The 25805-nt window shown below is 55.5% G+C and overlaps 1 protein-coding gene across 1 annotated transcript in view; it reads left to right on the top strand.

Annotated features, from left to right (window-relative positions):
- The first annotated feature begins 5932 nt into the window (after positions 1 to 5932).
- The window catches only part of med17 (mediator complex subunit 17), a 24402-nt gene continuing 4529 nt past the window's right edge, over positions 5933 to 25805 (top strand). Inside the window, exons 1-12 of the mRNA XM_030087446.1 lie at positions 5933 to 6083; positions 7323 to 7585; positions 11059 to 11222; positions 11284 to 11503; positions 13359 to 13495; positions 14015 to 14096; positions 14174 to 14326; positions 17651 to 17781; positions 19154 to 19338; positions 19409 to 19546; positions 19789 to 19906; positions 21252 to 21411. Coding sequence (XP_029943306.1) covers positions 7333 to 7585; positions 11059 to 11222; positions 11284 to 11503; positions 13359 to 13495; positions 14015 to 14096; positions 14174 to 14326; positions 17651 to 17781; positions 19154 to 19338; positions 19409 to 19546; positions 19789 to 19906; positions 21252 to 21411 — 1741 coding nt within the window. The 5' untranslated portion in view covers positions 5933 to 6083; positions 7323 to 7332. The remainder of the gene's footprint in view (positions 6084 to 7322; positions 7586 to 11058; positions 11223 to 11283; positions 11504 to 13358; positions 13496 to 14014; positions 14097 to 14173; positions 14327 to 17650; positions 17782 to 19153; positions 19339 to 19408; positions 19547 to 19788; positions 19907 to 21251; positions 21412 to 25805) is intronic.

The raw sequence follows: 25805 nt of genomic DNA, 5'->3' as shown, positions 1-25805 counted from the left end.
AGGAAGATGCTTCGTAACTCTGTCCATGACGGCGTCGGTCAGGAAGGCCGTAACGTCTGAAAGTGTTTCTACCTGGTCCCACGGGAGCGCAGGCAGGCGGGGAACCGGGGCCCACATGGAGGTCTGCGGGTTCTCCCGAGGGTCTGCGGGGAGCTGGGAGGGGGCCCGGGTCCACGACTGAACCCGTCCCGCAGGTCTGACCGTGGGCGGCCTGTAGCGGAGCTGTAGAGATCGCTGATACTCCTCCAGACGCTGGCGAGCCACGCCCACTGACCTCTGAGGGACTCTGAAGACACAAGGTCAAAGGTCATTTAGGATACACAAACCTCCAAGGCCCTCCTTCCAGACCCGGAGCCGTGCGGGGCAGCGATCGGACCTGTTGAGTCGCAGCAGCAGCTGCTGGTGGTCTCTGATCCTCCGGGCCTGCTGGCCTCCCTCTGCAGGGCGGAGCAGCTGAGGACACAGAGAACAGGGTGGAACCTCCACAACCAGTGACCTGGAGGAAACCGCGACGCTGCGGGCGGAGCCCGGACCTCAGAGGGGGGCCGAGTGCCCAGGGGGTCCGGCGCCTCCTCAGAGGGGCTTCCAGCAGCCTGCAGCTGGTCCCGCCCCCTCTCAGCGCCCAGCAGCAGCTGCTCCAGGCTGGCCTCCTGCTGCAGCTCCGCCTCCTGCTGCAGCTCCGCTTCCTGCTGCTGCAGCTCCGCCTCCTGCTGCAGCTCCGCCTCCTGCTGCAGCTCCACCTCCTGCTGCAGCTCCGCCTCCTGCTGCAGCTCCGCCTCCTGCTGTTCAGTCACAGCATAGCGGTGAGTTCACCATGTGGAACATATGAATGTGAGGGAAAGACACTGAACCAGAGAACCTGCTGCTCCCGTTCTCCCTCAGGTTCTGAGGTCCTGCCGGCGGCGGGCTGAGGGGACGGAACGTCTGCCGGGCCGGCGGCGGGCTGAGGGGACGGAACGTCTGCCGGAGGCTCCTCGGATCCAGATTCACCAACAGGACGGAGAACCTTCCAAGGTTCTGTTGGGAAGCAGGAACGTCTCTCAGAGACGACCATGACTCACCGGTTCACAGACAGAACGGATCCACCACCGACCTGGAGGAAGGGACGCCGCCTGGACGGGACTGGACAGGGACCCCGTCTCCATGGAGGAGGCCTGGTCCCAGACGCTGCTCAGAGAACCGGCTGCGGGCTCGGCCATCTGGTTCCTCTGGTTCCTGATCCGATCCAGCAGCCTCCGGAGCGCCTGGCGGGGGGCCGGCCTGCAGGGCGGCGCTGCAGGACAGGAAGCAGGCTGACCCCGTCTGACACAGCTGAGGTGACGGATCCACCGGGGTCTGGATCTACCTGATCTGGTCTGGATCTACCTGATCCCTGTCTGGTTCTACCTGATCAGGTCTGGATCTACCTGATCCCTGTCTGGTTCTACCTGATCTGGTCTGGATCTACCTGATCCCTGTCTGGTTCTACCTGATCTGGTCTGGATCTACCTGATCCCTGTCTGGTTCTACCTGATCTGGTCTGGATCTACCTGATCCGGTCTGGATCTGCCTGATCTGGTCTGGATCTACCTGATCTGATCTGGATCTACCTGATCTGATCTGTATCTACCTGATCCCTGTCTGGTTCTACCTGATCTGGTCTGGATCTACCTGATCCCTGTCTGGTTCTACCTGATCTGGTCTGGATCTACCTGATCCCTGTCTGGTTCTACCTGATCCGGTTTGGATCTACCTGATCTGGTCTGGATCCACCTGATCCGATCTGGATCTACCTGGTCCAATCTGGATCTACCTGATCCGATCTGGATCTACCCGATCTGGTCTGGATCTACCTGATCCGGTCTGGATCTACCTGATCCCTGTCTGGTTCTACCTGATCTGGTCTGGATCTACCTGATCCCTGTCTGGTTCTACCTGATCCGGTCTGGATCTACCTGATCTGGTTTGGATCCACCTGATCCGATCTGGATCCACCTGATCTGGTCTGGATCCACCTGATCCGATCTGGATCTACCTGATCTGGTCTGGATCCACCTGATCCAGTCTGGATCTACCTGCAGCAGACGTCTCCAGCAGCTGGTCTCTGGGTTCCAGCTCAGGTTGCAGTTCGAGGTCCCCGGACGTCCCCTCGGGTTCCGCTATATGGACGCCGGTCGGAGTGACGTCCAGGTCGGGGTCCAGGTCGGGGTCCAGGTCGGGGTCCAGGTCCGGGTCCCGCCCGGCCGGAGACTCGGGCAGAAGAGGCTCGGGCTCCAGCCGGACCAGCAGGTCACCTTTGACCCCTGAAGGACAGTGGAGGTTTGACTCCGAGCCGTGACACCCGTCTCAGCAGAGGCGTCGTCCTCACGTCTCTCGCCGGTATACATGTCCTCGAAGGCGAACTCCAGGAGTCTCTGGACGTCGTCCCGGGCGTCCCGGCGGATGGAGGCCGGCTGGAAGACATGAGACGGCGTCCCGGCCGCCCGGCGCCGCCTCAGCAGGTCGGCCTGCTGCAGGCGGTCCAGCTCCACCAGGAGACGCTCGCCGTCCTGAGGACGCAGGAGGACGGTGCAGAGTGAGGACGGTCCAGAGAGAGGACAGTAGAGAGAGGACAGTCAAGAGAGGACGGTCCACAGAGGACGGTCCAGAGAGAGGACAGTAGAGAGAGGATAGTCCAGAGAGGACGGTCCAGAGAGAGGACGGTCCAGAGAGAGGACAGTAGAGAGAGGACAGTCCAGAGAGGACGGTCCAGAGAGAGGACGGTCCAGAGAGAGGACGGTCCAGAGGGGGTCTCCTGTCCTACCTGGACCTGGCGCTCCCTCCTCAGGGCCCGCCTCCCCCTCAGGCGGGCCGTCTCCAGGCGCTGCTCCGTCCTGCGGGCCTCGTCCCTCTGGACGTCCCGCCGCCGGCTGTCCTCCAGCTGGGCTGCCTCGGCGGCGCCGGGCTGCGGACACGGAGGCAAGTGTTGTGATACTGGGCTACACAAAGATGAACTGATTCATTGATTGGCACGGAGACTGAGCAGGTCCAGACCCGGCAGGTCCAGACCCGGCAGGTCCAGACCCGGCAGGTCCAGACCCGGCAGGTCCAGACCCGGCAGGTCCAGACCCGGCAGGTCCAGACCCGGCAGGTCCAGACCGGCAGCGGTGGAAGCAGAGGACCCGGGCTCACCTGCTGGACGCCGTCCTCCGGCTCCGTCCTCTGGACCAGGTGGAGACGGGAGGCGGCGAAGGCTCCGGCGCCGGCGCCGCCTCTCCGGACCGCCGGAGGCTCCTGGCTGCCGGTGACCTGCTGACAGGAGGAACATCCTCCATCAGGTTCTGCTGGAGAACGCCCCACAGCAGGTCTACGCAGGGGGCCGCTCCTCAGAACCCAGCTCCACGCCAGGGTTCGGCTGGGAGCTGCAGGGGGTCGGTCCTGGTTCCCTGCAGGGGGTCGGTCCTGGTTCCCCGCAGGGGGTCGGTCCTGGTTCCCTGCAGGGGGTCAGAGTCTGGGTTCCCCGCAGGGGGTCGGTCCTGGTTCCCCGCAGGGGGTCGGTCCTGGTTCCCCGCAGGGGGTCGGTCCTGGTTCCCTGCAGGGGGTCAGAGTCTGGGTTCCCTGCAGGGGGTCGGTCCTGGTTCCCTGACCCGGTCACCTGCGGGGCGTCCGGGCGCGGCGCTGGCAGACGGGCCACCCGGGCCGCTCGGTCCCTCTCGGCCTGCAGGACCCTCTTCCTGGCCTCGGCGGTTCTGCACACAGAGGCTGTTAGTGCCGGCGACCCGGGTCGGTGTGGAGCCGCCGCCGGGCCGGGACTCACCGGTTCTGCTGCTGCAGGTCCTGCAGCTTCTGGGCCTGGAGCTCCTTCAGGGCGTCCCGATAGCGCCGCTCCGCTCTGGACCGCTGGTCCTGGTCCTGCTGGGCCCAGGCTACAGGGTCGGGCTCCTGCTGGGACCACACCACAGGTCATCCTGACTCTGACCTCACAGGAAGTCCTGACTCTGATCCCTCACAGGAAGTCCTGACTCTGATCCCTCACAGGAAGTCCTGACTCTGATCCCTCACAGGAAGTCCTGACTCTGACCTCACAGGAAGTCCTGACTCTGACCCCTCACAGGAAGTCCTGACTCTGATCCCTCACAGGAAGTCCTGACTCTGATCCCTCACAGGAAGTCCTGACTCTGATCCCTCACAGGAAGTCCTGACTCTGATCCCTCACAGGAAGTCCTGACTCTGACCTCACAGGAAGTCCTGACTCTGACCCCTCACAGGAAGTCCTGACTCTGACCTCTCACAGGAAGTCCTGACTCTGATCCCTCACAGGAAGTCCTGACTCTGACCTCTCACAGGAAGTCCTGACTCTGATCCCTCACAGGAAGTCCTGACTCTGACCCCTCACAGGAAGTCCTGACTCTGACCCCTCACAGGAAGTCCTGACTCTGACCTCACAGGAAGTCCTGACTCTGACCCCTCACAGGAAGTCCTGACTCTGACCTCACACGAAGTCCCGAGTCTCAGCTCAGGGCGGCAGCAAACTCTAAGAGCTGAGGAGTCCAGACGGAGGGACGGTTCAGCAGAACCCTGCCGGGTGAGACCACAAGAACCCAACTGGTCCCCAGTCCTGCTGTCCTCCTGGGGACCGGTCACCTGCTGAAGCTCTGGTCCAGACTCCTGCTCTGGATCTGGGTCTGGACACAGTCCAGGTCTGTCTTCGGGCCCCCGTCTGCGGCAGCCGCTCCCTGATGATGCCTCCTCCATGCTGGTGGGGCACTAGGGTCCTGAAGACAGACTGAGACCTGAGCTGGTCCTGCAGGACTCAGCGACTGAGTGAATGATGTTCTTCTGGGAGTCTGGACCGGTCCAGCGGTCTGGAGAAGGTCCCACTAGGAGGCGGACCTTGAGGAAACGGTAGAAATTCTATTTTCCCTGTTTTTAACGTGAGCCTGCCCCGGAACCAGCAGGGAGTCTGCATGTTCTCCCTGGCCCTGCGAGTGTGTCCTGCCCCGGACGAGCAGGACCCGGACCCGGTCCAGAGGACGGACAGAGGACACAGCAGTGTGTGAGACAGGCTCTGGGCGTGCATGTGAGCGAGTGTGGCGCCTCACGTTCTCCTTGGCGTCCCGGTGTCCCTGTCCCAGCAGGCGGAGGCTCTGCTGGACCAGGCCGTCCACGCAGAGCAGCCTGTCCCTCTGCCGCTGCTCCCAGGCCCGCCGCAGCTCGGCCTCCAGCCGCCGCAGCTGCTGCTGCCGCCGCCGCGCCACCTCCCGGCGGGTCTGCAGGGCGAAGCTCCGCTGCTGCTCCCGCACCTGCCGACACACACACACACACACACACACACACACACACACACACACACACACACACACACACACACAAACACAAACACAAACACACACACGTGAAGGGAAACGTCTGACGACAGAACTTGAAACAGAACTGAAAGCAGAACTTCTCAGGTGAGGCGAGCTGTACCTGCTGCAGCCGCAGCTTCCTCCTCCTCTCCTGCTCCTCTCGGATTATCCGCGCCTCCTCGTTGGGGCTTAATCTCAGTCTGGATGTTTCTCTTTTCATTTTCTCGGGACGTTTTTCGGATAACATTCCAGAGTCTTGCTAGCAGCGAGTGATTCGAGCTAATGCTGATTCGCGTCCATCGCGTCGTCAAGCGACCCAGGAAAACACAGGAGTGTCGACAGTGTGTTCAAAAAGGCACCAAAGACGTCTGGACGAGTCCGAAGTTGATCCTGTAACAACAAAACCACCGTGAAAGCAACGGCCAGTGTCCACACATCGCATCCGGCGGTTCAAACTGCCGCCGGAAACAGCAGCCTGCGCGCGAAACATCAGTTCCGACCCACGGCGTGTCCGGCTGAAGAAGCTCATTGAACACAACACTTGAGCAGATAACACAAAAAGTGTGTTCGGAAGGAAACTAGGTTCAAAAGAGGACGCGGAGTCTTTTTAACTCAGTGAGGGACGCTCGGTTCGTGTCAGGAAGTGACCGACGGAAGACAGAGCTGGCACACCGGAAGGTGTCACCGGAGCGCTTCCGAGGAACACATTCATTCTACTCAGACAACAACAAATCTACTATTTCAGCGTTTAACCCTCAGCTGCCGTGAGGACCAGAGGTAGGACGACAGCAGACACCTTACCGCGCCGTTACTCCAGGTTTCACTCTGGCCTGGGGCGTTTTTATTCTCCGAGAGCAGCTCCAAGCTAGCTGAGGCTAACTGAAGCTAACTGAAGCTAACTGAAGCTAGCGGCTTGTAGAGGCGAGATGGTCCAATGAAATATAAATATCTCTTTAACCTGTTAGATAGAGCCAAAGCCAGACGAGTATCCATGCATCCTACGTTTTTTGACTGACTTTTCATCCTGCCATCAAAGTTCTCATGAAGTACTAGTCAAGGTTTGGAAAATCTCAGAAAAATAATTGCAAATAAAGATGCTGGTCTCCATTTTTCACATTGACACTAAACTCTTTTTGGCTTCACCTCCTTGCTTTACATTTAGAAACGTAGTGTAGCAAAAGAAAAGCATTTATTTGCATTGCATTTAAGGTGTGCCATTATAATTTATTTCTGGAGTTCCATTCAGACTCAAGGAAACTCAGAGTGCTTTCAAACAAAATGTACAGAAATGCTTTAAATCAAAGCAGTTAAGATTCTTATTCTTATGCCTTGATGGACATATGGCACCTGGATCCACTGGGATCAAGGCTGGCTTTTTAAGAAGAGGTTTAATACCAGAACCTTGAAGGCCTGTGGAGCAGAACCTGGTACTAAAGATAGTTGATCTGGTCTGGTATTGATCACTGATCAGGGGAAATGTCTTTACACAGTCTCGTTGGACTGGATCAGTAGACCAGTTAGAGTTCTGTATATGGAGCTGGATCGCTGTGAGTCCGGTTCTCCTGGCAGATCTGAGGATGTGATTGGTCGGTCTGTCTCCACTTTGGGCAGAGTGCTTTCAGTTTGATCTCTCATACTTATAATGTTGTGGTTGAAGGAGATTCTAGATCCTTCCTGCTTCAGGTTAAAGGATCTGAGGTTCCAGAGCTGGACTTCCTGTCAGCCTGGCTGTAGAGCCAAAGAGAACCCTGGGGTTATATCTGAAATAAGATAAAGAACACACCTCTTACAGGCCTTCATGTTTCAAAGTTTTCAGTGTTTTAATCCCAGTCTTTGCTTGGGGAGGGGGTCCTCCTGGCTGTGGGGGGGGGGGGTTCCAGGTCTGCTCCAGGTTGTCTTTGGCCCGTGCTGGCCTCAGAGCGTTCTTTACACTGAGCTGGACGCCGCTGCGGTGGGACGGGTCCTCGGTTCTCCAGACGCTCCTGTGAAATGTGGTCTTTGTGCCTCGTCCCCCAGCCTGCTCGCCATGTCCAGCGCTCCGGCGGTGAGGGTCAGCATCGAGTCCTCCTGCGAGAAGCAGGTGCAGGAGGTGGCTCTGGACGGGACGGAAACCTACGTCCCCCCTCTGTCCATGTCCCAGAACCTGGCCAAGTTAGCTCAGAGGATCGACTTCAGTCAAGGATCCGACTCTGAAGAGGACGGACCGGACGGCGAGTCCAGGGACCAGGACCGGGACCGGGACCGGGAGTGGGGCAAGCAGGAGGTCGAAGAGGAGGAAGGTAAGGTCTGCTGGAGAGAGGACAAGTAGGGATTTTCCGAAACCATTTTTTGCCTCCCGATACTGATTCCGATACTTTTCCTGCGGGTATGGGCAGATACCGAGTACCGATCCGATATCAGTATATTCTAAAATAACACCATGCCTCGCCTGCAGGACTGTCACATGATCATCACGGTGGTGAGGCCTGGCTCAGGTGAAACCCTCTAAAACATGAATCAATACAGCAAATTCAAGCCATTTATTTTTAAATAGAACAGTATAAAAAAAAACAGCAGTGCAAATACAATTGAACTAAATCAGTCGAGGAATAATTATTTTCAATGACTTAAAGTGCAGCCCCAATATTTTTAAATTAAAGGGAATTTAAATAGAACAATATAAAACAGTAGTGCAACGGCAACTTAAATAAATCTAGGAATATATGTAAATTGAAGTTCAGACACAAAATTGTAAAATGAAGTCATTTAGATAAAAAAGTATAAATAACAGCAGTGCAACAGTAACTTATAGCAAATCTAGAAATATTTCAAACATAACAGTGAAATGAACAAGGCATTTAAATAGAACAGTAAAAACATAGTTCAGCAGTAACTAAAAGATTACTTTCCAAAATGTTATCGTCCAAAACCAACCTATGAAGTTACATTCAAAAAATAAAAATCCAAAGAGCAGAAGCTGCTCTCTAAACAAAAAAATAGGCTTCTGTAACAGGCGTTGTACGTCTGTCACCTGATCCGTTCCTCTTCTTCTCAAAAACAGCGGCTGCAGCACAGCGGCAAAGAACTGTGTCAGAGCTAACGACCAGCAGGTGGCGGTAGTGCAGCCAACGGGATGCAGGCTGCTGTAAAACATTACAGAAGAAGAAGTGTCAGTGCTAACGGAGCTAACGGAGCTGACCAGTAAATAGATGAATAATTTAATAATGACGTGGTCTCGGATCGGTGCCTGGACTCGCCGACACCAATGCCAGCATTTTCGGCAGTATCGGCGCAATTTCCGATGCTGGTATCGGAATCGGAACGACTCTAAGAACAAGTGGACGATGGACACATTTCTAGGGTTCATGTTATCCAGCTGTCTTACTTTAACTGTCCACTGATCACCGTCCTTGTCCATCAGTCCCCTCCTCTTTCCCGCCCTCCTCTTTCAGCCCCTCCTCCTCCCCCCGCCCTTTCAGCCCCTCCTCTTTCCCGCCCTCCTCTTTCAGGCGCTCCTCTTTCAGCCCCTCCTCCCCCCCCCTCCCCTTTCAGCCCCTCCCCTTTCAGCCCCTCCTCTTTCAGCCCCTCCTCTCCCCCCCCCTTTCAGCCCCTCCCCTTTCAGCCCCTCCTCTTTCAGCCCCTCCTCTTTCAGCCCCTCCTCTTTCAGCCCCTCCTCTTTCAGGCCCTCCCCTTTCAGCCCCTCCTCTTTCAGCCCTTCCTTTATCAGCAGCAGGCAGCACACTGATTTTTGCTGCGATCTTTTGGTTTGAGGCATCAGAGGTCCGGGGTCGGCTGTGGTTCAGTGGGGAGAGCGGTCGTCTCACAATAGGGATGTTATGAGTTTGAACGCTGCCTCCCCCATCTGCATGTCAAAGTGTCCTTGGGCTGGACACTGAACCCTGAATTGCCCCCAGGGTTGCATGTCGCTTTGGACAAAAGCGTCTGCTAAATAAAATTATAGATTGTAGAAATCCGTGCTGCTGCTTTAGAGAGTCACATGGTGTGAGAACGTCCCCCACTTTCACTCAAACTGAAGTGTTTTCAGGTGTTGTGAGCAGACAGCCTGAACGGACTCAGGGCTGAACGGGGTGGGCTGAGATGGAACGTGTCTGTGTCTTCATGCTGCAGATCCTGTCGTCTCTGCTTCAGCAGCTGTCTGAATTCAGAGCAGTTTGAAATGCAGTCGGAGCAAAATGAGGCTCAGGGTTCTGTCTCTCAGCTCGGAGCCCAGTGCAGTCTGGGAACTCTAGCAATGTTTACAAGCATGCATTGATGCCGTCATGTCGCCGCCCCCCCCCCCCCCCCCACACACCCCCCCCCACACACCCCCGTGACTCACTGGCGGGTGGTGTTCTGATGGACTGGTGGTGTTCTGATGGACTGATGGTGGTCTGATGGACTGGTGGTGTTCTGATGGACTGATGGTGGTCTGATGGACTGATGGTGGTCTGATGGACTGGTGGTGTTCTGATGGACTGGTGGTGGTCTGATGGACTCGTCTTCTGATGGACTGGTGGTGTTCTGATGGACTCGTCTTCTGATGGACTGATGGTGTTCTGATGGACTGGTGGTGTTCTGATGGACTGGTGGTGTTCTGATGGACTGGTGGTGTTCTGATGGACTGGTGGTGTTCTGATGGACTGGTGGTGTTCTGATGGACTGGTGGTGTTCTGATGGACTGGTGGTGTTCTGATGGACTGGTGGTGTTCTGATGGACTGATGGTGGTCTGATGGACTGATGGTGGTCTGATGGACTGGTGGTGTTCTGATGGACTGGTGGTGGTCTGATGGACTCGTCTTCTGATGGACTGGTGGTGTTCTGATGGACTCGTCTTCTGATGGACTGATGGTGTTCTGATGGACTGGTGGTGTTCTGATGGACTGGTGGTGGTCTGATGGACTCGTCTTCTGATGGACTGGTGGTGTTCTGATGGACTCGTCTTCTGATGGACTGATGGTGTTCTGATGGACTGGTGGTGTTCTGATGGACTGGTGGTGTTCTGATGGACTGATGGTGTTCTGATGGACTGATGGTGTTCTGATGGACTGGTGGTGGTCTGATGGACTCGTCTTCTGATGGACTGGTGGTGTTCTGATGGACTCGTCTTCTGATGGACTGATGGTGTTCTGATGGACTGATGGTGGTCTGATGGACTGGTGGTGTTCTGATGGACTGATGGTGTTCTGATGGACTGATGGTGGTCTGATGGACTGGTGGTGTTCTGATGGACTGATGGTGTTCTGATGGACTGGTGGTGTTCTGATGGACTGGTGGTGTTCTGATGGACTGGTGGTGTTCTGATGGACTGGTGGTGGTCTGATGGACTCGTCTTCTGATGGACTGGTGGTGTTCTGATGGACTCGTCTTCTGATGGACTGATGGTGTTCTGATGGACTGGTGGTGTTCTGATGGACTGGTGGTGTTCTGATGGACTGATGGTGTTCTGATGGACTGGTGGTGTTCTGATGGACTGGTGGTGTTCTGATGGACTGATGGTGTTCTGATGGACTGATGGTGTTCTGATGGACTGGTGGTGGTCTGATGGACTGGTGGTGGTCTGATGGACTGATGGTGGTCTGATGGACTGATGGTGGTCTGATGGACTGATGGTGGTCTGATGGACTGATGGTGTTCTGATGGACTCGTCTTCTGATGGACTGATGGTGTTCTGATGGACTGATGGTGTTCTGATGGACTGGTGTTCTGGTGTTTGGTGTTCTGAGGTTCCTCGGGGTTCTCCCCCTCACGGTTCTCCGCTGCGTTCCGTCTCAGGCACGGTGAAGTTCCAGCCCTCCCTGTGGCCCTGGGACTCGGTGAGGAACAACCTGCGCAGCGCCCTGACGGAGATGTGTGTCCTGTACGACGTTCTCAGCGTGGTGAAGGAGAAGAAGTACATGGCTCTAGACCCGGTGTCTCAGGACCCCTCGGCCGCCAAGGTGAGCGCCCCCCGCCCCGCGCTGCAATGAGGGCGGTGCTGATGCCTTCTGTCCCGGTCAGGCGCCGCAGGTGTTCCAGCTGATCAGCAAGAAGAAGTCCCTGGCCACCGCCGCTCAGCTGCTCCTCAAAGGAGCCGAGAAACTCAGCAAGTCTGTGGCGGAGAACCAGGAGAACCGCAGGCAGCGGGACTTCAACTCGGAGCTGCTGCGCCTTCGCTCCCAGTGGAAGCTCCGCAAAGTGGGCGACAAGATCCTGGGAGACCTGAGCTACCGGAGCGCAGGTAGGTCAGGGTCATGGCCTCAGGACCGTTTGACCTGCCCGCATCCCAGGACCGTTTAATCCCTCCTAATCCCAGGATAGTTTAATCCCACCTAATGCTAGGATGATTTAATCCAACCCTAATCCCAGGATGGTTTAACCTGCCCTTATGCCAGGATCATTTAATCCCACTTCATCCCAGGATTGTTTAATCCCACCTTATCCCAGGATTGTTTAATCCCACCTAATCCTAGGATGATTTAGTCCGACCCTAATCCTGGGACCATTTAATCTTCCCTCATCCCAGGATAGTTTAATCCGACTCTAATATCAGGATGATTTTACCCGCCCTCATGCCAGGATCATTTAATCCCAGCTAATCCCAGGATCTGCCTGACGTGCTGACATGGCGGCCATCTTGTGGAGGGGCCACTCACTACCAGCACCATGAATTACGCCTAAATTTTTCAAACTGCTTCTCCTTCTTTTGTTTTGTTGGGGTCACAAACAGTGTTAAGGTGCATAGCGCCCCCTACTGTACAGGTCACATCACATCACGGACCTCTCAGTTTCCCAAACTACGGTGCGAGACGACAGTCACAAAACGTGCATTAAATAAATTAGTGGCATTAAAGCTCGTGTCTGGAGTTTTGAAAGAGAGAGGGTTTTTTTAATCCACCTTTCAGGCTCCGCCCTCCCTCTGCTTTCATGAGCGACCAAGCCACGCCCCTTTAATTGTGCACGCTATTATCCGTCGGGTGAAAATGAGAGCCTCTGAGTCCTGCAGCATCCTCCATGTTGAGCTGTTTCCGGTGGATGTTCAGCAGACAGTGGATATATCTGCTGCAGAGCTAACTCTCCTCTGCTGGGCGAGCGACGTGCTCTCTGGCTGCTCCACACTTTGATTGACAGCAGGACAAGGCGGAAGCTCGAACTCTATTGGCTGACGCTGATCGGCGCTTTTTCAGATAACATGGGGGTCTATGAGACGAAGGCGGGGCTCATAAATACATTTTTATTGCTTTATGCTAATATTATATTGTAGTATCGAACCAGACTGACACGTTGAAGCTCTGTTGAAAAATGATTCATACATTGGAAACGAACGGAAACTCCGGACAGCAGCTTTAATGGGAGTTTTCATGAACTCATTATTACTGTGCTGATTTAGGGCCAGTCCCACTTTCATCCTGTCCTGCAGGATAAAACTTTGGCCCGGGGGGGCGGGGGCGATGCCCACAGCGCTCTCTGTTAGCGCGCTCCGCATAGCTGCTCCGCGGTGCTCACTCGTAGCGGAGCGTCCAGCTCAATCCATTGAGCGCAACTGCTAATTAGCCGCAAACGCGGCGCTATTATTTTTATTGTTTTCCTGTCCGTTGTCCGGGCGCTGCAGAATTTAGCGCAGGCGGGGCGCCCGGACTGAAACGGTCTGGCGGAAACCCTGTACATTTGTAACTTCTGAAGAGAAATCACTGAAATCACTGTATCAACGTCATCTTTTATCATGTCTTTAACCTAATATGTTTGACACAGGACCCCCGCTGAAACCCGACTGCCGATGAGGGCTGAGGGGTGTCCCGACTCATAGTGCTGCAGAGACAGCCCAGCCCTCAGCCCTGTTCTAGAAGGGTAGGAGAGTGATAGGGGTCGGGGGAAGGGGAAGAACTGGGACTGGCCCTCAGACAGCCCTGATTAAAGCCTGAGCAGAGCTCTCAGAGCTTCGTGAGTCAACTGTTCCCCGGTTCTCCTAATATCTGAACAGAGTTCTAAAAGGTTCCTCAGTGAGACTGGAGAACCGACCCGCTCTGTAAACCTGAAGATGTTCCGGTTCCATGAAGAAGTTCTCCAGGTTCCCTTGGTGCTGTGATGTTCTGCAGGTTCTCTCTTTCCTCATCACGGAACCTTCGAGGTGATCAAGAACACCGACATCGATCTGGACAAGAAGATCCCCGAAGACTACTGTCCTCTGGACGTGCAGATCCCCAGTGACCTGGAGGGCTCGGCCTACATCAAAGTGTGTGTGTGTGTGTGTGTGTGTGTGTGTGTGTGTGTGTGTGTGTGTGTGTGTGTGTGTGTGTGTGTGTGTGTGTGTGTGTGTGTGTGTGTGTGTGTGTGTGTGTGTGTGTGTGTGTGTGTGTGTGTGTGCGTTCTCGTATTTCTATCCTTGTTGGGGCCAAATGTCCCCACAAGGATAGCAAAACGTGGAACGACGTGCCTTGTGGGGACCTTTTTCCGGTCCTAAGTAGGAGAAACAGTGTTTTCTTGACCATGTTGTTGTTACTGAAAAAAGTAAAAGTGCAAAAACATTTCTTTAGGGTTAGGCTTTGTTGTGGTGTGGGTTAGGGTTAGGGTAAGGGTCAGGGTTAGGGGCTGGACATGAATGGGAGTCAATGGAAGGTCCCCACAAGGATAGAAATACAAGACTGCGCGTGTGTGTGTGTGTGTGTGTGTGTGTGTGTGTGTGTGTGTGTGTGTGTGTGTGTGTGTGTGTGTGTGTGTGTGTCACTCTCACACGCTCTGCTGCTGTCCTCAGGTCTCCATACAGAAACAGGCTCCAGATATCGGTGACCTCGGAACCATCAACCTGTTCAGGAGAACACAGAAACCCAAAGCTGGTACGACCACACACACACACACACACACACGCAGTCAGCTTATCACACACACTGCTCAGCGTGTGGTCCGTCCCCAGGCGCCCAGCCGTGGCACGTGAAGCTGGAGGCGGCGCAGAACGTGCTGCTGTGTAAGGAGATCTTCGCCCAGCTGTCCAGGGAGGCGGTGCAGATCCGGGCCCAGATCCCCCACATCGTGGTCAAGAACCAGATCATCTCTCAGCCCTTCCCAGGTCCTCCTTCCCTCCATACGCGGCTGTCTGTGTCTCTCTCGGCCAATGGTTGCTCCTCACACGGTGGAGGGGGCGGGGCTTAGATCCACTTAGACTTTACAGACGGAATTCTGTTTGACTGCTGGTTCAATTCCCTTCAGATTCACCCACAAAGGTCCAGGTAGAAGAGTCCTGTCCAGGTAAACCAGGGACTGGAGAAGACCACAACCTTTAACTGGAGGAACCCTGTAGAACCAGACCCAGAGGAGACTTCCTGTAGAACCAGACCCAGAGGAGACTTCCTGTAGAACCAGACCCAGAGGACACTTCCTGTAGAACCAGACCCAGAGGAGACTTCCTGTAGAACCAGACCCAGAGGAGACTTCCTGTAGAACCAGACCCAGAGGACACTTCCTGTAGAACCAGACCCAGAGGAGACTTCCTGTAGAACCAGACCCAGAGGAGACTTCCTGTAGAACCAGACCCAGAGGAGACTTCCTGTAGAACCAGACCCAGAGGAGACTTCCTGTAGAACCAGACCCAGAGGACACTTCCTGTAGAACCAGACCCAGAGGAGACTTCCTGTAGAACCAGACCCAGAGGAGACTTCCTGTAGAACCAGACCCAGAGGACACTTCCTGTAGAACCAGACCCAGAGGAGACTTCCTGTAGAACCAGACCCAGAGGAGACTTCCTGTAGAACCAGACCCAGAGGAGACTTCCTGTAGAACCAGACCCAGAGGACACTTCCTGTAGAACCAGACCCAGAGGACACTTCCTGTAGAACCAGACCCAGAGGAGACTTCCTGTAGAACCAGACTCAGAGGAGACTTCCTGTAGAACCAGACCCAGAGGACACTTCCTGTAGAACCAGACCCAGAGGAGACTTCCTGTAGAACCAGACTCAGAGGAGACTTCCTGTAGAACCAGACCCAGAGGACACTTCCTGTAGAACCAGACCCAGAGGAGACTTCCTGTAGAACCAGACCCAGAGGAGACTTCCTGTAGAACCAGACCCAGAGGAGACTTCCTGTAGAGCCAGACCCAGAGGAGACTTCCTGTAGAACCAGACCCAGAGGAGACTTCCTGTAGAACCAGACCCAGAGGAGACTTCCTGTAGAACCAGACCCAGAGGAGACTTCCTGCAGAACCAGACCCAGAGGAGACTTCCTGTAGAACCAGACCCAGAGGAGACTTCCTGTAGAACCAGACCCAGAGGAGACTTCCTGTAGAACCAGACTCAGAGGAGACTTCCTGTAGAACCAGACCCAGAGGAGACTTCCTGTAGAGCCAGACCCAGAGGAGACTTCCTGTAGAACCAGACCCAGAGGAGACTTCCTGTAGAACCAGACCCAGAGGAGACTTCCAGCAGAACCAGACCCAGAGGAGACTTCCTGTAGAACCAGACCCAGAGGAGACTTCCTGTAGAACCAGACCCAGAGGAGACTTCCAGCAGAACCAGACCCAGAGGAGACTTCCTGTAGAACCAGACCCAGAGGAGACTTCCTGCAGAGCCAGACAGAGACAGGCTCTGAGGCTCTGAGGCTGGGTGTCCAGACTCCTCCAGTCTCTGGTCTGAACATGTTTCTGCAGCATCAGACCCGACTGGTCCACACCTCACCGTTTCACTATTAATGTTGACGCGCCGGATTCCAGGGAAGTTTTAACCAATCACACGTCTTCTGGCAGGTGGAGATCACAGCCCCGTGGCGGATCGTTTTCCAGACAGACTCGTCTCGCTCTGCTGCCTTCAGATTCCACCAGGACCGTTAGTCCTTCAGTAATTCCTCAGACCTCGGTGACATCGGGACATCCCAACTCCCGACTGATGGAGATTTTTCCTAACTGACACTAAACCGACTGCTAGTTTAGTTTCTACAAAATCTCTGAACTTCTTGACATCAGACCACAGTGGAATTTAATGTGAACTTTGGTTGTGGAAAGTCTGCTTTGAATAGTCGCTTTGATTCATTATTGCTCATTGAAGCACGGGTTCATAAAGAAATGTGTGATTTCTCACAGATTCGGTGCTTTTTAACGGCTCTCCAGGCGATGGTTCCGTTGTGGGAGGCGTTCAGGGCCAGAGGAAGGATCTGTGTTCAGGAGCACAGCTCGCCAGACGCTCTCCACATGCAGTGTTACCCCGTCTGACGCTTCGCAGCAGCTCCTGGCTCCGCCTCTCTCGCCACTTGTTCCAGGAGCTTGATAGTCTGGTCCCATTCCGCGGGTGAGGGCAGGAGCAAGGCAGCGTTCAGACCTCCAGCTGTGACGGCTGGTAGAATCCACGCCGGCTGACTTGACGAGGCTGCGGTTTATTTTTGTGAGCAGGGATCTGATGGAGGACCGCAGCCGTCTGTCTGTCCCACTGCGGGTGGACACTGTCCAGGGTGACCGTCTGCTTCTGCTCTTGACCTGATGCTTGTCCGCTGGTCCGGGTCTGCCGGGTGCAGACCCGCTGATCCAGACCCGCTGGTCCGGGTCTGAGGGGTCCAGACCCGCTGGTCCAGGTCTGAGGGGTCCAGACCCGCTGGTCCAGGTCTGAGGGGTCCAGACCCGCTGGTCCAGACCCGCTGGTCCAGACCCGCTGGTCCAGACCTGCTGGTCCAGACCCGCTGGTCCGGGTCTGAGGGGTCCAGACCCGCTGGTCCAGGTCTGAGGGGTCCAGACCCGCTGGTCCAGGTCTGAGGGGTCCAGACCCGCTGGTCCAGACCCGCTGGTCCAGACCCGCTGGTCCAGACCTGCTGGTCCAGACCCGCTGGTCCAGGTCTGAGGGGTCCAGACCCGCTGGTCCAGACCCGCTGGTCCAGACCCACTTTTCTTTCTTCACTCTGCTGCCCGTCAGGCTGCGTCGTCACCCCGTGTGAGTACCGGACGATGTGACTGGCTGGCCAGCGTGGGTCTGGACCGGCCACTCGTCCTCCTCTGCTGTTCCCTGAAGAGTTTTTCAGGACGGACGCTCAGGTGGGACGGAATGGCTGTGAGCTCAGGGGAACATCGTGACGAGACATTTGATTTATCTGCTGTACGAAGCATGAGAGAACGTCGTGACGGCGCCCGTCCGGCGCCCGTCGTGACGGCGCCCGTCCGGCACTCATCGTCACTGCGGTCTTTTCCAGGCCGTCCAAATTCAGGTCGTTCGGCCCGATTTTCAGGTCCGCTCAAAACGCCAAGTCTAACCGCCGCTGACCGTCAGCCGGCTGCCCCGGATGAAAGCCTTCCTGACCTCAGGGTCATGTGACGTCAGTCAGGTGACGGACTGGACGACGGGCCGGCGTCTTCATTATGATTGTAGTGTGGTATGGAGCGGCCCCTAACCCGGCCGCCGTGTCCCCGGTGTCCCTCCAGGGCTGCAGCTGTCCATCTCGCTGTGCCACTCCACCGCAGACAAGAAGAACAGCCGCTCGTCTCCAGAGAGGACCAAGCCGGACGACCACCTGTACGTCCTGGAGCACAACCTGCACCAGATGATGAGAGAGGTGAGCGACACCCGCCGGTCTGATGTCCAGACAATGACCCGGCGGCGCCATCCACTTCCCATCAGCCCCAGGGCCCAAGAACAGCGCTCACTGATACCCCACGCCTGCTTTACCGCATCTCCACGGGACTCAGACACACTGACCACTGCATGGTAACAGACCAGCAGGACTGACCACTGCATGGTAACAGACCAGCAGGACGGACCACTGCATGGTAACAGACCAGCACCTCTGACCACTGCATGGTAACAGACCAGCAGGACTGACCACTGCATGGTAACAGACCAGCAGGACTGACCACTGCATGGTAACAGACCAGCACCTCTGACCACTGCATGGTAACAGACCAGCAGGACTGACCACTGCATGGTAACAGACCAGCAGGACTGACCACTGCATGGTAACAGACCAGCAGGACTGACCACTGCATGGTAACAGACCAGCACCTCTGACCACTGCATGGTAACAGACCAGCAGGACTGACCACTGCATGGTAACAGACCAGCACCTCTGACCACTGCATGGTAACAGACCAGCACCTCTGACCACTGCATGGTAACAGACCAGCAGGACTGACCACTGCATGCTAACAGACCAGCAGGACTGACCACTGCATGCTAACAGACCAGCAGGACTGACCACTGCATGGTAACAGACCAGCAGGACTGACCACTGCATGGTAACAGACCAGCACCTCTGACCACTGCATGGTAACAGACCAGCAGGACTGACCACTGCATGGTAACAGACCAGCACCTCTGACCACTGCATGGTAACAGACCAGCACCTCTGACCACTGCATGGTAACAGACCAGCACCTCTGACCACTGCATGGTAACAGACCAGCAGGACTGACCACTGCATGCTAACAGACCAGCAGGACTGACCACTGCATGCTAACAGACCAGCAGGACTGACCACTGCATGGTAACAGACCAGCAGGACTGACCACTGCATGCTAACAGACCAGCAGGACTGACCACTGCATGGTAACAGACCAGCACCTCTGACCACTGCATGGTAACAGACCAGCAGGACTGACCACTGCATGGTAACAGACCAGCACCTCTGACCACTGCATGGTAACAGACCAGCACCTCTGACCACTGCATGGTAACAGACCAGCAGGACTGACCACTGCATGCTAACAGACCAGCAGGACTGACCACTGCATGGTAACAGACCAGCAGGACTGACCACTGCATGGTAACAGACCAGCACCTCTGACCACTGCATGCTAACAGACCAGCAGGACTGACCACTGCATGCTAACAGACCAGCAGGGTCTGTTGTGTTGAAATACAGACGTGAAGCCGGCTCGGCAGTCCCGGCCTGGCGCTCTAGAACCCGGTCCTCCTCCTTCCTCTCGCAGTTCCACAAGCAGCAGCTGAGCTCCGTGGTGATGCCTCGTCCCGCCAGCGCCCCCTTTGGCCACAAGCGCCTGCGCCTGGCCGGACCGCTGGCCTACGACAAGGCGGAGATCTCGGGCCTGCAGCAGAGCGAGGGGCTGCTGGAGAAGATCATCAAGCAGGCCAAGCACATCTTCCTCCGCAGCAGGTGAGCCCGGCCCGGCCCGCCCCGCCCCGCCCCGCCCCGCCCGCCAAACCAACCTCCTGTGTCTCACCAGGACGGCCAAGACCATCGATGGCCTGGCCAGTCGCATCGAGGACCCTCAGATCCAGGCTCACTGGTCCAACATCAACGACGTGTTTGAGTCCAGCGTGAAGGTTCTGATCACCTCGCAGGGCTACGAGCAGATCTGCAAGTGAGTCCGTCTGCCGCCTCCTCAGCAGCGTGGCTCCTGGCCTGAGGCCTCCAGGTCTGGACTCCAGACCCCAGGCCTGGACTCCAGGGCCGAGGTCTAGACTCCAGGGCCAAGGTCTGGACTCCAGGTCTGGACTCCAGGGCCGAGGTCTGGACTCCAGGGCCGAGGTCTGGACTCTGCGTATGATGGGTGTGTGTTCAGTTCAGTCATCACTGTGTGTGTGTGTGTGTGTGTGTGTGCAGGTCCATCCAGCTGCAGCTGAACATCGGGGTGGAGCAGATCCGGGTGGTCCACAGAGATGGACGTGTGGTCAGTCTGTCCCACCAGGAGCAGGAGCTGCAGGACTTCCTCCTGTCTCAGGTAGGACCGCCTCAGGACCCCCCGCCCCCCAGAGGTGGAGGGAGGTTCTCCGCTGTCAGCTGTCAGCAGAAACAGGGAGCTGTGAAGAGGGCAGGTTCCCTCCATGAGTCTGAGGAGGCGGGCCTTCCCCGGAGCTGCTCCTGGGTTTACAGCAGGGTCACCGTGGCAACAGCACGTCCTCAGCAGGGTGGAACCAGCCTGTCTGGAGGCCTCGAGCTTCCACGTCGAAGACTGCATTGTTGGCCAGCACAGATGGAGCCGTTAATATCTTGGATCAAAAATGATACAGCAACTCGCTGGCTGAATATCCGTTGCTGAGAAACACTCTGGAGTACTTTTTTGACGTTTCAAATGCAGCTGGAGATGTTTGGGGACTTTCGTTGTCAACAAACAGGGACCGACAGAGCCCGACAGAAAAAATGGTCCATAAAGTCCACAAAACGTTCCCATTTTCCTTCATACTGCTCGTCCGCTGTAATCCAAGTGTCCTGAGCGCGTAACGTCCATAATTAATTCTTAACGAGGTCATTTAGTACATTTTAAGAGCCCAAACAGTGCGCTCTGTACAGCTCCATTGCATGTCTGCGCGCGCACCCTGAACTACGGAAGCCGCGGCAGACCAAGCAACTCGCTTGTGCGCTTTCAGCAGAACTTCTTCTTCTACGCTTGCAATTTAGAAAAGTAGTCGCTGAAAGCGCGCAAGCGTGTTGCTTGGTCTGCCGCAGCTTCCGTAGTTCAGGGTGCGCGTGCAGACATGCAATGGAGCTGTACAGAGCGCCCTGTTTGGGCTCTTAAAATGTACTAAATGACCTCGTTAAGAATTAATTATGGACGTTACGCGCTCAGGACACTTGGATTACAGCGGACGAGCAGTATGAAGGAAAATGGGAACGTTTTGTGGACTTTATGGACCATTTTTTCTGTCGGGCTCTGTCGGTCCCTGTTTGTTGACAACGAAAATCCCCAAACATCTCCAACTGCATTTGAAACGTCAAAAAAGTGCTCCAGAGTGTTTCTCAGCATGAGGGTGAGTAGAAAATGAGGCCAAATTGTTTTTTTGGGTGGAGTATTCCTTTAACTTACATTTTTATTTTTTTGTGTGTTTTGGTTTTCTTGTAAGGGTCTTGTACATGAAAGTATTTTGTTGAAAAACAAATAAAAAATTTGTTCAAAAAAAAAAAAAAGCTAACCCTCTCACCACGGTCTCAGGTAGAGGCGGAGCGCCGTGATTGGCTGCCTGGGCGTCTTCAAAACCCAAGCAATTTCGTTGTAACTTGTAACTTCGGTAGCTTGTTGCGATGACAGTAAAGACTGTTGTGACTGTGGTTCTTCTTCTGTGGTGCAGATGTCGCAGCACCAGGTGCACGCCGTGCAGCAGCTGGCCAAGGTCATGGGCTGGCACGTCCTGAGCTTCAGCAACCACGTGGGCCTCGGCGCCGTGGAGAGCATCGGCAACGCCTCCGCCGTCACTGTGGCGTCCCCCAACGGAGAGTACGCCATCTCCGGTGAGTCCCGGTCCTGAGGGGGGCCCGATCCGGGAGGTGGGGGGGGGAGGGAACAGGAGCGTCTGGAGGGAACAGGAGCGTCTGGAGGGAACAGGAGGTCTGGAGGGAACAGGAGCGTCTGGAGGGAACAGGAGGTCTGGAGGGAACAGGAGCGTCTGGAGGGAACAGGAGGGAACAGGAGCGTCTGGAGGGAACAGGAGCGTCTGGAGGGAACAGGAGCGTCTGGAGGGAACAGGAGGTCTGGAGGGAACAGGAGCGTCTGGAGGGAACAGGAGGGAACAGGAGCGTCTGGAGGGAACAGGAGGGAACTGGAGGGAACAGGAGGGAACAGGAGGGAACAGGAGCGTCTGGAGGGAACAGGAGCGTCTGGAGGGAACAGGAGGGAACAGGAGGGAACAGGAGCGTCTGGAGGGAACAGGAGCGTCTGGAGGGAACAGGAGGGAACAGGAGCGTCTGGAGGGAACAGGAGGGAACAGGAGCGTCTGGAGGGAACAGGAGCGTCTGGAGGGAACAGAAGCGTCTGGAGGGAACAGGAGCGTCTGGAGGGAACAGGAGGGAACAGGAGCGTCTGGAGGGAACAGGAGGTCTGGAGGGAACAGGAGGGAACAGGAGCGTCTGGAGGGAACAGGAGGGAACAGGAGCGTCTAGAGGGAACAGGAGGGAACAGGAGCGTCTGGAGGGAACAGGAGCGTCTGGAGGGAACAGAAGCGTCTGGAGGGAACAGGAGCGTCTGGAGGGAACAGGAGGGAACAGGAGCGTCTGGAGGGAACAGGAGGGAACAGGAGCGTCTGGAGGGAACAGGAGGGAACAGGAGCGTCTGGAGGGAACAGGAGGGAACAGGAGCGTCTGGAGGGAACAGGAGGGAACAGGAGCGTCTGGAGGGAACAGGAGGGAACAGGAGCGTCTGGAGGGAACAGGAGCGTCTGGAGGGAACAGGAGGGAACAGGAGCGTCTGGAGGGAACAGGAGGTCTGGAGGGAACAGGAGGGAACAGGAGCGTCTGGAGGGAACAGGAGGTCTGGAGGGAACAGGAGGGAACAGGAGCGTCTGGAGGGAACAGGAGGGAACAGGAGGTCTGGAGGGAACAGGAGGGAACAGGAGCGTCTGGAGGGAACAGGAGGTCTGGAGGGAACAGGAGGGAACAGGAGCGTCTGGAGGGAACAGGAGGGAACAGGAGCGTCTGGAGGGAACAGGAGGGAACAGGAGCGTCTGGAGGGAACAGGAGCGTCTGGAGGGAACAGGAGGGAACAGGAGCGTCTGGAGGGAACAGGAGCGTCTGGAGGGAACAGGAGCGTCTGGAGGGAACAGCAGGGAACAGGAGCGTCTGGAGGGAACAGGAGGGAACAGGAGGGAACAGGAGCGTCTGGAGGGAACAGGAGGGAACAGGAGCGTCTGGAGGGAACAGGAGGGAACAGGAGGGAACAGGAGCGTCTGGAGGGAACAGGAGGGAACAGGAGCGTCTGGAGGGAACAGGAGGGAACAGGAGCGTCTGGAGGGAACAGGAGGGAACAGGAGCGTCTGGAGGGAACAGGAGGGAACAGGAGCGTCTGGAGGGAACAGGAGCGTCTGGAGGGAACAGGAGCGTCTGGAGGGAACAGGAGGGAACAGGAGCGTCTGGAGGGAACAGGAGCGTCTGGAGGGAACAGGAGGGAACAGGAGCGTCTGGAGGGAACAGGAGGGAACAGGAGCGTCTGGAGGGAACAGGAGGGAACAGGAGCGTCTGGAGGGAACAGGAGGGAACAGGAGCGTCTGGAGGGAACAGGAGGGAACAGGAGCGTCTGGAGGGAACAGGAGGGAACAGGAGCGTCTGGAGGGAACAGGAGCGTCTGGAGGGAACAGGAGCGTCTGGAGGGAACAGCAGGGAACAGGAGCGTCTGGAGGGAACAGGAGGGAACAGGAGCGTCTGGAGGGAACAGGAGGGAACAGGAGCGTCTGGAGGGAACAGGAGGGAACAGGAGCGTCTGGAGGGAACAGGAGGGAACAGGAGCGTCTGGAGGGAACAGGAGGGAACAGGAGCGTCTGGAGGGAACAGGAGCGTCTGGAGGGAACAGGAGCGTCTGGAGGGAACAGGAGGGAACAGGAGCGTCTGGAGGGAACAGGAGCGTCTGGAGGGAACAGGAGCGTCTGGAGGGAACAGGAGCGTCAGGAGGGAACAGGAGGTCTGGAGGGAACAGGAGGTCTGGAGGACATTCCTGTTTGTCACTGAGCAGCAGAGGAGGACATGAGTCCTTCAGTCCAGGACAGAGACGCTGCGGAGGACGAGTCTGTCCTTCTGTCCAGCTCTTGGTGATGTTGGTAACTGAGTTGCATGTTTTGACGTCAGTGTTGGTAAAAACGACCCGTTAACGCTGCGTTCTGGTTTTTGTAACGACGCCTCATTTTGAAAGGCGGAGCGGCCGCCGTTCCCGTTTCCTGTGGCTGATGCTAAACCGCGATACAGCAGCTGGAGATGTTCCAGGTGCTTCAGTAATACTCTGTCACCTGACGACCCCGGTCTGGTGCACGCGTCGGGTGTGGCCGAATTGCTGCACCGCTTGTTAAACAACCTCAGGAGCTCCAATATGATTGGCTCTGGAACCAGGAAGTGTGACGGTCTAGCCCCGCCCACTGAAGTTGTTCCATTCCAGAACAATCATTTTTGAAAGAACAAAACTTTCCAAGACGTTTCAGGGTTTCCCCCAGAAAACCTGCTAACCCTGTTGGTTGGACTGCCAGAGAAGCCCACCCTGTTTATGCCTAAACAAAAAAAACAAATACAAAAGCTAAAAGTTGACAGAACTTTTAAAATCATGACTATTTTGTGTTATTGTAAGCATTTATTAACATTACTTAAATTTTTAGACCCTCCAGAAAAACGCGATCGCATGAATTCACGCAGAAATCACTCTTTTGCCGCTGATTATGCGGAGGCCACATATTTTCCAAAAGGGCGCATAATCCCCGCAATAATCTCACATTTACTCGTCGTTCGTTTGAACGGCTCTTAAGTGAACGATGAGAGCCGTTCACAGCTGTCTGGGAGCAAACTGTCCACGCTTCCTTCACGTGTCTCCTCTGAGTGTCTCCTGAGTGTCTCCTGAGTGTCTCCTGAGTGTCTCCTGGGTGTCTCCTGGGTGTCTCCTGAGTGTCTCCTGAGTGTCTCCTGGGTGTCTCCTGGGTGTCTCCTGAGTGTCTCCTGGGTGTCTCCTGAGTGTCTCCTGGGTGTCTCCTGGGTGTCTCCTGGGTGTCTCCTGGGTGTCTCCTGGGTGTCTCCCGGTTGTCTCCCGGGTGTCTCCCGGGTGTCTCCTGGGTGTCTCCTGGGTGTCTCCTGAGTGTCTCCTGAGTCCAGCTGTCTCCGTTGCCTTCATGTGAACCACCGAGTTTCAGTTTTCCGCAGCAGCTCCAGTCACCTGAACGCAGCAGCTAGCTAGCAGAGGAGGAGAGTCCAGAACCCGGAGAGGAGCCGGTGTTCTGGAAGAACTGGTTTCATATTAACTGGCGACTGGGTTTCTTTCACATCCCTTGTTGCTGATAGATGTTAAAAACCAGACAAAAAGCCGTTCAGACCTTTAATGAGTCTGATTTCAACATCTGCTGCTACTAGGTTTTAGCAATGGAACACACACACACTGTGTGTGTGTGTGTGTGTGTGTGTGTGTGTGTGTGTGTGTGTGTGTGTGTGTGTGTGTGTGTGTGTGTGTGTGTGTGTGTGTGTTCCATTTGTGAGTACTGGTGAGTAACAATTTAAGATAAATAACAAAGTGATATAAAAATTAATGTGACGGAGGCGTGCGTGCATGCGAGAGAGAGAGAGAGAGAGAGTGTGAGTGTGTAACCTACATATCTGGCATCTTTTCGCATATTTCACAGCATACTTCACACCTGTCTGCAACTTTACCGCATTAAATAGCATAAAACCTGCATATTTATTTGCATAATCAAGCATTTTAGCTCGCATAATCTGGGACTTGAGTACGCAATATCAAGAATTTTTGCTTGTGTTTTTCTGGAGGGTCTATTAAATGCAGAGTCTTTCAAAAAGGCACAATCTTAAAATAAAGTTTTAACAAGCACAAAAAATACAATTAAAATACATGTCAATTGTTTTCTCTTAAGTTAAATCCTAGTGAATCTTAAAACAGCCATTGCTGTTCACATTTACAGGTAAAATAAATTAAAGGTGCTGTAGGCAGGATTTTGCTGGTCACTGCTAATGTTTCTGTGTTTCCTTTGGATTAAATGTTAGAGTATCCATTGATAATCCTTTAGGAGTGTAGCATAACTGCATCTGTCTCTGTTCTGAGCTGAAAAGGAATCTCCACCGCTCCCGGTATGTTTGACCAATCAGAAGAGCCCCTGAGGCTCTATCCTGATTGGTCGAGGGGCGGCGCTTCAAAGCTCTGTTTCTCGTGAACG

Source organism: Salarias fasciatus, unplaced genomic scaffold (genome assembly GCF_902148845.1).
Source record: "Salarias fasciatus unplaced genomic scaffold, fSalaFa1.1, whole genome shotgun sequence".
Lineage (NCBI taxonomy): Eukaryota > Metazoa > Chordata > Actinopteri > Blenniiformes > Blenniidae > Salarias > Salarias fasciatus.
Note: the sequence above shows the minus strand (reverse complement) of the source record. Positions and strands in the feature narration are given on the sequence as shown.